Raw genomic sequence first — 13,200 nt, forward strand, 5'->3', positions numbered from 1 at the left:
GATATGAACTAACTAATGATTTTAAAAAGTGAATAGTAAAAATAAGGTTTAAAAAACGAGTAAAGTAAAAAAAAAAAAAAGAACAGGCATAGCTGTGACGTTAAGTAACTCGATTTGCAACCACGAGGTTTCAGTTTCAGTCCCTCAGTGCGGCACTTTGGGCAAGTGTCCTCCACTGTAGTCCCGGGCCGACCAATGCGTTGTGAGTGAATTTTGCTGATGGAAACTGTATGGAAGCCCGTCGGATGAACACGCGCACGCACACACATTTTTCCCGAAAATAAGCCTTACCATGATTTTTCAAGATGCTTTTAATATAAGCCCGACCCTGAAATAAGACCTAGTCAATAATGCATCAGCTTGTTAGCAAGACCATGTGATGTTTGCAAAATAAATCAACTACCAAAGCTTGGCGAAAGCCTGCGCTAAGCGCGCTTGCACGGAGTTGACTCCCTTGGTTTGACTCCCTTGTTCACCAGGCAAGATGAGTGCAAAAAGAAAGAGTTATTCCGTGGAGTACAGGAAAGGAATTGTGGAAAAGTCATATAACAAGAACCTTACGTCATTCTGTAAGGAGATGTTGGATCTCCGAATGGTTCGAAATGGCGAGCAGAGTACGATAATCTCAGTAGACAGGGGGATGAGGGAAGTGCTAAGAAGCGCAAATGCAGATCAGGTCGACAACCGTTATTTTCGGAGCTGGAAGATATCACCTCGGGATGGATTGCTGACAGAAGAACAAAGGCTTTGGTTGTACGCAGGGTTGATATTCAAGAATTTGCTCTTGCAATGGCACCACAGTTGGATATACCCCCAGAAATATTCAAAGCTTCACCTCATTGGTTGGATAACTTCTTTCAGCGATATGAGCTCTCTCTAAGAAGATCGACAACTCTGTTCAAGCGGGGGGATGCTGAAGTGATTCAACGTGCACTTGCATTCAAGTCTTTCGTTGATGGCATCGACTTTTCTAAATACAGTCTCTCCAACATAATTGCTATGGATGAGACTGCAGTATTTACGGGCCAAGGATCTAAAACGACAATTGAACAGACAAGTACCTCGTCAATCTACGCTTCCCCAGCGGGTTACGAAAGTGCAAGTGTGACTTGTATTTTAGCAATTCATCTTGATCGAACAGAAGTCCCACCGTTTATCATCATAAAGGGCTAAAAAAGAGAAAACAGAACGAATTTCAGACATTTATGTCCTTGAGACGGAAAAGGCTTCGCGCACACAAGCTGCTATAAGAAAATGGGTTGATTTAACTATGTCACTTGTTTTACGTATTTCTCAAAGAAGTCTTTAAGTCTGGGATTCGGCCAGTACTCATCGCGCAAAAGATGTGAAAACCTTCCTTTCTGAAAGAAGAATAGACCACATAATGATTCCTGCGGGAATGACTTCATATCTACAAACATTAGATCTTGTAATAAACGAGCCGTTCAAGGATTATTTGTGGATAGAAGTGAATGAATATATCGAACATAGAACGGAGAGAAATCAGGGCGGAAACTTTGTCAAACTAACCTCCAAGCAGTCGTGAACTGGGTGAAGAATTCATGGAATAAAATTACCGACAGTTGCGTTGCCAATGCACTACGAGCAGGGTACGTGGACAAAAAGGGTTCATTTAAGGAAAGTTATATTGCCAAACATGAGAGACGGGGTCCCATGATTCTATAGGAAATGGATTTGCAAGAAATTCAGTCTGAAGTTCGGGGTTTGATGATTTATAACGATGTTCCAGAAGAGGACGGAATGTTTGTACTTGACTAAAAACAAGAAGCAAATAAGTAAACTTTTGATAACTAAAAAAAAAATAGGAGAAAGACTCCCCTATTTTCTCCCAATTTGTTTATTTTGTAATTTTTTCCCCCAAAACCCCCGTTTTCGGATACGGAGTTTGCGGAAAATTGCCAAAAATCGGCATTGTGAAATTTCCCCCCAACTTCTTCGATTTTGACTTTTTCCATAACCCTAAAACCCTAACCATAAAACCTTAACCCTAACCGTAAGTACAGAAATGTTTTGAAATGTTTATCCGAATCGTGATGTCCGTATTTTTCCGCAGATTTAGAAAAAAAAATTCTTTAAAAAAACATTTTCTAAAATGTTTGAAAAATTTTTTTCAGAATCATAATATCCGTATTTTTCCGCATATTTTGAAAAAATAAAATTGTGAAAAAAGTTTAAAATGAAGGAAACGGGGGTGGGGGTGTTAATTTAGAAATGTAGATTTTTGCCAATTATTTTGCAGATTCGTTTTTCCCGTAGCCGAAAAGGGGGTTTGTGTCTAAAAAAAATTTTTTAAGGTTGGTTTGGGGGTGGGTGGAAGTCTTGCCAAAATGGGTTCCATTTTTACAATTTTTTTCTTTTACACGAGGACATGAGACTTTTTTGTCTTTCTTTTTTCTGCAAAAATATAAGACGTCTTCCGAAAATAAGCCCAAATGCGTTTTTTGGATGCAAAATTAATATAAGATCAGGTCTTATTTTCAGGGAAACATGGTATATATGCATCTATATACATAAATGCCAGGTGAAAAAAATAGTACCCGAATACCGAAGGTTGAGTAAGATGCTTTTACTAAAGCCGAAAAGAAAACCCCTTCATAAACTGTTATTCAGAGTTTCATGCTACCGTTCGTCGGACAGTTGTGATCACAACGCTCTGACGAACGGAAACCATGAGTAACGGTTTGTGAAGATTATATATATATGTGTGTGTGTGTATACATATATACATACATATATATATATATATATATATATATATATATATATATATATATATATATATATATATATATATATACACACACAAACATATATGGCTTGTTTTCGTCCTCGTAATATAGTGGTTCGTCAAAGACCTAGAAAATAATTATCAGACTTAAAAATAAATACCGTGGTCGACTTGTACGACTAAATCCTTTAAGCAAGTGCCCCTGTATGGCCAAAGTTCAATGAATGAAACAAATAAAAGAAAAAAGATAACGCCAGAAATTAAAAAATGGGCATAAATACTCCCTTACATTCATTAGCAGTGTTATTCAAAAGCTCTGTGATGAACTTGGGTGTTTAGAAGTGATTTATCCAGAACAATAGGACAGTAGGACTGCCGTTATACCCATCACCAACTCTCTGGATGACTCAAAAGCCAGTTTATAATTACGTTAGTGATGAGGTGGTATTATAAAGGACTCTCATCCTGTATTCATGAGTGACTCTTAATAGCTAGTGCTTAGCTCAAGTTTCAAAGATTAACCGGATGAGATATGAATCTTTCTGGTCAACTGCTTATTTCTGACAATCACAATGTTCATATATATATACATATATATATATATATAGCCAAACCTCTGCAAGTAACCGGTGAATTTATTTCAATATATGAAACGATCAATTGCATATCATTTTAACAAAATCCCCGACTAATGCTCTCGGTATTTTAACTATCTTAGCGATCAAAACTCAATTGGGCTGGTCCCTTTGGTTTTCAACCTAGAAATGAAATAATTTATCAACATTATAAGAGGCGTTACGGTAATTAAGAATCGAAATTAATGTAACCAGAGTCTTAATCTTAACGAACTTATTTGAGAAAAAGTTATCGTCGTTGCTAAGATTCACAAACACCTTCCGATTGCTTTGTGGTTGTTTAGCTTCTGGTCAATCCTTATCGAGCAGAGCTAGAACCCAAGACATAATTCCTGTCTCTATCGTCTAGGGTCTTTTTTTTTTTTAGGCGGAGAGGAATATCTGGGGTTACATTATCTAATATGGGCTTCTTTTTAAACAATCATGGTATAATTTGATGGAAATTTAGCTGCTATTTCTCGTAGGTCCATCAAGCGTCGATGTAAAAAAAAAAAGAGAAAAAAAAAAAAAACTATTTGCACGATACAAAGCCTTAAATTTAATAAAGGTGGTGAAAAGTGTTTTTCCTAATTTCTTATTAACGTAAATGAAGTGAAATCACTACAGTCAAGAATAGAACTAAAAGAAAGAAAGAAAGAAACAGAGCTTTGGATATTTAAATTCATTTCATTAAAAGACAAACTCGACAGAGGACGCGGGTATTAATAAATAAATAAATAAATGAAAAAAGGTGTCATTATCTGAATTATATCCCCTTGCTTATCGGCTGAAGCGTCGAATGACAGAGCCAGCAGAGGGCAGTGCTATACTAAACCGGAAAGTTACATTCCCCCTCCCCCGTCGACACTATCACAACAAAAAGGACGATAAACATTCAACGTCGACATGGCGAAAACGGTGAGCTTCTCTTTAATCCTTTTTACATACAGGTATATGTATATATACATACACCCGTGCTTCTATGTGGATACCTGTATATAAGTATATATATCTGGCTACATACAGGTTTCTATACAGACGTGCTTTGGCCTGTTTTTAGCCATCACCGTGAGAGCAATCTTGCTTTTTTTACTACATGCACCATATACATACACATGCTCTTAGTAACTGCTTTCTATATACGTGTACGAAATGTACACATGCGTATGAATGTATATATATATATATTACATACACACATACTGAGAAAGAATTACTTTGTATTTGTGTTTATTTAGGACGATTGTCTTTTTAAATGTGCTCTTCTAAGAATTAGTTTAGCATCTTGACTCTTCCAAAACCAGTCACGTTTCTTTCATGGACAACTTCAAGTCTTCCGTGTTGATATTTTCGCCGTTAAAATTTTGCACATACGCACCACGTACACAAATATATATATATATTTTCTGTTTTTATTACCTGAGGGATGGCACATTATTTGAGATACTCTGAGTAGCGACGCTGCGAATCACCAGCCTCAAACGAAAGAAGGGAAACTATCGACTAAGCGTGTGGTGTCTGTTAAATAATATACGTGTATATAATTATGCTGTGTGTATAAAAACGCGATCGTATTAAGAAAGCATTTGAATGGTTTAAGGAATTTTGTCATAACGAAATATCAGTGTGTGTATGAGAGAGAGAGAGAGTATATTATATATATATACCGTCTCTAAATAACATATACCCTCTCCCTTGTATATACATGTATGTGTTTGTGTAATATAGATATGAGAGAGAAAGAGATTTTTTTTTATTTTTTAAATTGTAAAATAATCAAATTCATTCTGGGAGACCTCATATTATCCTAGTCATTCTGGTGTTTGTTATTGACTGCTTATATAAAATTCTAGTTTCGGATGGTAAGTGGAGTGTTTTCATATAAACAATGGTGTTGTAGATTATTAGTATAAGGAATCTAAGAGATTGGCTGGAATACTTTTTGGTTTTCTCTATAGTTGTTTAGTCCCAGTTCTGTGCTGATTGAAACCGAAAAACGTCTAGAACCAAAGCTCTCCAGCTGCAACTATCCCATCTTTTTTTTTTTCGGGCATGTATCGTGCTCTTTCCGTGCTTTAGTTTTAAGACATTGGGGGCACATTTTCATGATTTGGCTGTTTCTAGTAGCGTGAAGTAACCAGAGTTGGTCGTTGTAGCGTTCGGTCTCAGTCCAGCTCTGATTCGGCTGGCCTATTGTCAAAGGCACACCAGCCTTGACCATCTCGTCTTTTATTCAGGCAGCGTATCTAGAGCTACATTATCCAGTGTGTCTTAAAAGAAAAGGAGAAGTGTATAATGTGATTCGAAGATTTTGCTGCTTTTTGTACCAGGTCGAACGCCCACCTTCGGCTTTTCTTATCAGTCCTATCAAGTCGCTTTATGCAAACATGTGCTCTGGGTTTTACTTCCTATCCGAATTTTTTTTCGTGCTAGGTCGATATATATGCACCAATTTCTGTGTGTCTGTGTGTACATATATATATATACATACACACACACGTGATGAATGCGTTCGTCTCTAAAATTATATCCATTGTCAAAATTTTTGTTTAAATTTCTGTTCCTTAAGCTCCTTTTTTGCTGTTTCTCTTCCCCACTGCCGACACTCCCTGGCTTTCTTACCCCCTGCCTTCTCACTTCTGTCTCTTCCTTTCTGTGTGTGTGTATGTGTGAACCATGTACTCGACACCATAATCATCATTTAGTATGTGAATTAAGGGACAAGGAGAAAGGAGACTCAATTAACTGACTGACCGATCCAGCTTTCTTTGCAATTAATAACTTCTCTCGTAATAATAAACTTAAATACCAGTGGGTAGGTGAACAGAACTCCTATTTGTAGCTAGAGGTGGGTGGGTGGGTGAGAAAAGGGAAAAGAAAACGTGATTTCGTGACGTTTAACGCTTTTGTCAAGACCTGTAGTGACAAGTGAACAAAAATATAAAAGCTGTACAGATCCCATTCTCACAGAAAATTGTCCCGGAGAAATGAAGCTTTCAGTTGTGATAATCAAATGACTATTTGGTGTTGTTTAGCCCCGGGTCAACGCTGATCGAGCTGACAGGCATGTGTGGTCAATAGCATTCCAACTCCGCTTTTTTTATGAGTATCTAGAACTGTAAAGAGTAGATGGTCTGATCTTGTGACTTGAAGGAGATTGACTGTTGTGTCTCTTTTCATGTTTTTTCTTTTTCTGTATTATATATATATATATATATATATATATATATATATATATATCTAAAATTCTCATCATAGATGATAATGATTAGGTATATATTTAAAGGTATGCAGGATAAATATAGACAATAGGCTTTAGTGTTTGGTTGATTGCAGCGTTACCTTCAATCTGAGTCTGCGTTTTGATTTCGATTCCTAAGAACTGCCTAAGTTTACGTAGCTTAATAGATTTCCCTGTACAAGTTACAACTTCTAATCTCCTGGAGAAGAAAATAAATACGTATGTGTCTATATAGATATATTGAGCATCATACTTGTGTATATAAGAAATTATCACTTGTCCCTGTTCGTTGTATGTAACGTATATATTTCGATAGTTTACGTCGGTTTAAAAATTAAATTCGTTCAGAACTTGTCAGCCATAATTAAATTTGTCTTGGAGAATAACTTGCATTTTTTATTGGAAGAATTCATATGTTCTTTCAGAATTAAGAAGAAAGAAATATTTTGCGATGTTCACATTTATTATGCAGGTGATTTTTTACATTTTAAATATTGTAGTAACTGCAAAATAGAGAATCATTGTCTATTTTTGTAAACTTTTGAGTCCGATAATGAATGACATGACGCTTGTAAGAGGCAAATATCAGAAATTGCTTCTTGGACTCAAATGTCTGCTCCAGTGTCTTTCGTTATTAAATTAATACTATTCGACATTATAGATATTAAATATTCACAGTAGATATTCTAGCTTGACCTGTTTGTCTGTTGGATTTAGTTATAATTTTTGCTTTCTGCTGTTATAGAACAACATGGTATTTTTCTTAAACGTAACCATATTTGTCTGTCTGTTTAGACCAGGGTTTCTCAACCATTTTTTTAATATATGACCCTCCCCTACCGATTATTTTATTATTCTGGTGGACTCCCGTAGCTATTTGATATTTAAAAACTAGTTTTATAGATACTTATTTCAAAATACCTATTTTGTTCAGCACGCATTCACTTGTGTGGGTTGAACTCTGTAAAACATTTGAGAAAGAAACCTAGCTGTTTCTTGCAATAAATACATTTATAGCAACCTTTTTTCATGGACCTTTTAAATAACACTGTGGACGAAATTTACTGTTTTGCTTGTGTGGACCTCCTGGTGTTATATGTACTCTGAGTGAGAACCACAGGTTCAGTTTTAGCAGATTCTTCCTTGAAAAAGATTTTTTTTTAAACCCCTTCTTGGCTTGACATTCGTAAATCTCCTTACAAATCCATTATAAAGTTCCATATATTCAGATCGTTATAAAATCATGTTATTTCTTTCTACAAAAAGCCTTAGATAGAATGGTAGAACGTCAGAGAAAAAAATGTTTTACAATATTTGTTCCTGCTCTTTACCTTCTTAGTTCAGTTCCCATCGTGGTCAGCTTTGTTTTGCCTTTTATCCCTCCGGGCTCTATGAAGTAAATTACTTGGGTAGCTGGTATCGACGTAACACCCGTCCCCTAAAAGTTGCCGGCCTTGTACCTAAGCCAGAAAACATTGTATTATGTTTCTAAAATACCTACGTGTTTTTAGCCTGAAATGATCATGAATTTCGGCAAAACATTATTTTAATTGTCAGGTTCCGGGTTCAGTCCCACTGCGTGGCACCTTGGGCAAGTGTCTTCTACTATAGCCTCGGGCCGACCAAAGCCTTGTGTGTGGATTTGGTAGATGGAAACTGAAAGAAGCCCGTCGTATATATGTGTATATATATATATGTGTGTGTGTGTTTGTCCCCCTAGCATTGCTTGACAACCGATGCTGGTGTGTTTATGTCCCCGTTACTTAGCGGTTCGGCAAAAGAGACCGATAGAATAAGTACTGGGCTTACAAAGAATAGGTCCCGGGGTCGAGTTGCTCGATTAAAGGCGGTGCTCCAGCATGGCCGCAGTCAAATGACTGAAACAAGTAAAAGAGTAAAGTAATTCACATACATCTCAACAGTGTGTTCTTTACAATAAATCTATTGCCAATTTTTTTCCTTTCAAAACTATTCTTAATTATAGGCAAGTCGAGATAAAAAACCCTGAAATGTAATGTTATTTAAATTTTGTTCAGATATCACCATATACAGTGAATTATTAGCCAAAATGATAATGCCGATTGACATTCTAAAAAATGTTCATTATTATATTTATGGCAAAAATACCCCAATTTCAATTACAGTAATCCTCTTTAACTTTTGTAAAATGATTCGTCTCCGCTGTTATTATATGAACCATTTTGAATTGGAAACAAAATAATGACTTGCTTTGACTGATTTGGTTCATTCTTGCTGCTTCTGATACTTTTGGAAGAAGGAATATTTTAAACTTTTGTGTCTATAGTTTCTTTCCGGAAATCATTGCTTTCGTTATCACTGTACAGCGCTCTTATTTAAGTTTTTTGCTTCGGTCATTAGACTGCGGCCATGCTGGGGTACCCCCGTGAAGGGGTCTAATCGATCGAATCTTTTTAAGTCTGGTACTTACCTTATGGGTATTTATTGCCGAACCGCTATGTTATGGGGTCGTAAACAAACCGACACCGTTTGTCGAGCAGTGGTGGGAAACACAGACAAAAAATACGCGCTTGCATACACACTATGGGATTCCACACAGTTTCTGCCTACCAAATTCACTCATAAGGCATTGGTCGGCCCGGGACTCCATAGCAAAAGTCACTTGTTCAAAATGCCGTGTAGTGGGACTGAAACCGAAACCATATGGTTGCAAAGCGAACTTATTAACCACACACCCATGTTGGAAATTGCAACATATGGTTTGGTCATCCAAACGTTATTCCTTGTAACCTTATCAACAAATGTGTAGACATTTGTGTGACCAAATGAAAATTTGGACATTTTGAACTCCAATGAATGTCCATTATACTACAAATTAATTCGTTTTATGAGGACTATTTGTCTTTGTTCAACTAAAAATAAGTAGTTTCTATCAATTAAACAAACATTGCACTGTCAGTTACTATTTTATGAACGTATCTTGCTGGATTCAAACTAATAAAACTTATTGGGTGTAGTGTTAGGCGCAAGGTTTGGTATGCGACCCACCACTTTTGTTTGTTTACGGATGTAGTCAGTGTTATCCTTTAATTTTCCTCTGGGGTGGTGTTATTTAATGTGAATTATTGTTTGTATTGTTACTTTACAAAGTACCTGTTTTATAACTGTGGAAAGCAGTTTGCTGAGACGTTTTGCCATACATTTTACGGTGCACTCGCTTCCCAGTAGCTGAAACCCTGACCCTATGTAACTTAGACTAATTTTGTGAGGCATTCATCTATAAGATTTTTTGGACAAAAGTAAAGAATACGTACATACGGTGTTTAGGGTTAGGATTTTTATTATGCCGAAAACGGGTTGTGTACGTATTTTTTACCTCCGCAGATTTTGTGTGCGTTGGAGTGTGGGAAAGGAAGTACGCCTTAAATTAAGAGGCAGGCGAGCTGGCAGAATCGTTAGCACGCCGGGCGAAATGCGTAGCCGTATTTCGTCTGCCGTTACGTTCCGAGGTCGACTTTGCTTTTCGTCCTTTCGGGGTCGATAAATTAAGTACCAGTTACGCACTGGGGTCGATGTAATCGCCTTAATACCTATGTCTGTCCTTGTTTGTCCTCTCTGTGTTTAGCTCCTTGTGGGCAGTAAAGAAATATATAAGTTGTCAAATTAACTGTATTAAACTTCTCCCTACGGGGGAATAAACGGGTTTGTCAACTTTCGCGGGATTTGAGCTGAAGAAACGCGAAGAAATAAAATATATATGGAATCAGTAATTGATGACCACAGAAAAGTCTCTTGTCGAAGTATAGTTATCTATATTGCTAATTGTCTTTAAAAGCATGCAGGTTGTGTCAATCATTCACGTTACGTAACTTTTGTTGACTATAAACATAATTTATAATGCTGTTTCATATATATTTTAAATCTTAATCAGTGTCACTGTCCTCTTTAAACGCACATATTAAATAATCTCGAAGCTTCTTGCTGATATACGCAGTCCTCTTAGACCAATTCACCCCCTCCCCAAGATCACTCGATCTGCTAAAAATAGTAGCAGTCATATCTACTCCAAACTTATACGCCACCGTCTTAAAAGTGAAAGAACATTGAATAATGTAGTCTGAAAAAATACCACGATTAAAATGCGATTAATTGTAAGTTCTGTTTGATCAGCTCGGATTTCTTGCCAAACAACATTTATCGAATCACAAACAGAGCTGCCAGCCCCTTTTTAATCCATACGTCTTGCTCCCAAATCCAACACTCTAACACACTTCTTACGCAACTCCCAGACGCATAAACATGCAGTGACAACGTCTATCACCCCATTGCTATCTGTTTCGCTCTGTCTTTTTTACACACAGAGAGAGAGAGAGCTAAAGTGTACTTGCACACTCCTAGAAACGCAAACATCTCCCCCCCCCCTCGCGCCCCGCGAAGCCAATTCATTCATATGTTGTCAGTCGTTACAAAAGCTTGCTCCCTTAAGGAAGGAAGGCGTCACTCATCATTTGGCCGTTCCATTTGTCTGTTGTGTCCACGCGCGTGTGTGTGTCTGTGTGTGTGTGTGTGTGTTTAGTGTCTCCTTTCTCGTAGGTTGTCCAACTGTTAGACGTGAAATCTTGTTTTCCACCACGTCTTCTACCTCACCACCATTATTTATAATGCGATATGAGGTAGCAAGGGAGACTCTTCACAATCACTTGACCTGCTAAACACATTTCCTCAAATGTTTTACCGACTTAAATAAAAACCCCAGATACATTAGGTTATGTAGTATTTTGATATAGCCACGACTGGAGCGTTTTTGGTCATAAATATGCTCAATTATAGTTGACCTGTGGCTAAACAACCACCCCGAATATTACAGTCACCACTACCACCCTGGCACATGCTATTGTTTGTTAAGTCCCAGGTTCTGCAACTCAATATTTTTGCTATTATTGTCAACAAGATGACGTGCATTGTTTCTTATTGTGCGATTTTGGTCTTTGTTTTGCTTCCTAGTTAAAAAGCCTTCACGACATGTTTGCTATTGTGAGACCATTGATGCTGAGTTGTAAGTAGTAAAACACACACACACAACACACAATTTTCTTTAAATAAATACAAATGCATGTACATACTGTATATGCTTTGCATAAGTGTGTGTGTTTGTGTATACACATTGTGTATGTGTGCGTAATACAAATATAACAGTAAAACATTGCACAGAAGGACGACAAAGGAACACAGAAAAATCACACACGAGACGTTGCCATGTTCATCCCTCATCAGTCATCAGTCATGCATCCCAACCACATGGCTTCGGGTCCAGTCCCACTGCGTGGCAACTTGGACAAGTGTCTTTTTCTATAGCCTCAGATCGACCAAAGCCTTGTGAGTAAATTTGGTAGACGGAAACTGAAAGAAGCCTGTCGTGTGTGTGTGTGTGTGTGTGTGTGTAGCAGTATCGCCCGGCGTTGCTCGGGTTTGTAAGGGAAATAACTATATAAGCATTTTTAGAGAGTTACTTCCCTTATACAATAGCAAAAAATGGGAAAAAATGATGGTAATTTTTTTTTTAAATCGTAGACTCATCGTAGACGCGCGCTAATACCCAGAAGGGCTCGATATGAATCATGACTATAAGATACCCGCTTTTGGTTAAACTGCACCGCAAAATGTGGGAGTAGTTAGGAATCTAAATCGTAGGAGACAGACACACAACTTCACTTTTATATATAAAGATATATATATATAATGGTTGTATACTGTCAATCTAACAAGAACGTGACAGTAGGGGGTACACCACCGTTATATAGCCCTAGGAGGCATCGAACGCCTCCTGACAGCTTCGACACATTTTATCCTGTGTCCTTAGATACACATACGAAGGGGAGACAAACACCCCCAACCGCCGGAACTGCATCTAGGGACACCGTGTTTCAGGATCATTGTCCTTCATCGGCCTAGAGTAGCAGACACCGGTGTCCCTAGATGCAGTTCCGGCGGTTGGGGGTGTTTGTCTCCCCTTCGTATGTGTATATAAGGACACAGGATAAAATATGTCGAAGCTGTCAGGAGGCGTTCGATGCCTCCTAGGGCTATATAACGGTGGTGTACCCCCTACTGTCACGTTCTTGTTAGATTGACAGTATACAACCATTATATCGCTCCACCACCGTACACCTCTCTACAAGAGATTTAGAAACTCAATATTTCTTATGATATATATATATATATATATATATATATATATATATATATATATATATATATATATATATATATATATATAATTTGTGTCTGTGTTTGTCCCCCCACCATCACTTGAGAACCGATTTTGCTGTGTTTGTCTCCGTAACTTAGCGGTTCGGCAAAAGAGACTAATAATATAAATACTAGGCTTACAAAGAAATAGTCCCGGGGTCGATTTCTTCGACTAAAAATCCCTTTAAAGTGGTATTCTGGCATGGCTGTAGTCAGATGACTGAAACATGTAAAAGAATAAAAGAACACACACTCATATAAATATATATACACATGTACACACGACCATGACATTTTTATTGCTGTACCATCATCCTATTTTCTATTCAACCAACAACCAGTATGTAGCTTTCACTGTCTCTCTTCCA

The 13,200-nt window shown here is 37.4% G+C and overlaps 1 protein-coding gene across 1 annotated transcript in view; it reads left to right on the plus strand.

The window, feature by feature from the left end:
* Positions 1 to 4,147: 4,147 nt before the first annotated feature.
* The window catches only part of LOC115220902 (nuclear localization sequence-binding protein), a 33,895-nt gene continuing 24,842 nt past the window's right edge, over positions 4,148 to 13,200 (plus strand). Inside the window, exon 1 of the mRNA XM_029791102.2 lies at positions 4,148 to 4,281. Coding sequence (XP_029646962.1) covers positions 4,270 to 4,281 — 12 coding nt within the window. The 5' untranslated portion in view covers positions 4,148 to 4,269. The remainder of the gene's footprint in view (positions 4,282 to 13,200) is intronic.

The sequence above is a fragment of the Octopus sinensis genome, linkage group LG17, assembly GCF_006345805.1.
Source record: "Octopus sinensis linkage group LG17, ASM634580v1, whole genome shotgun sequence".
NCBI lineage: Eukaryota > Metazoa > Mollusca > Cephalopoda > Octopoda > Octopodidae > Octopus > Octopus sinensis.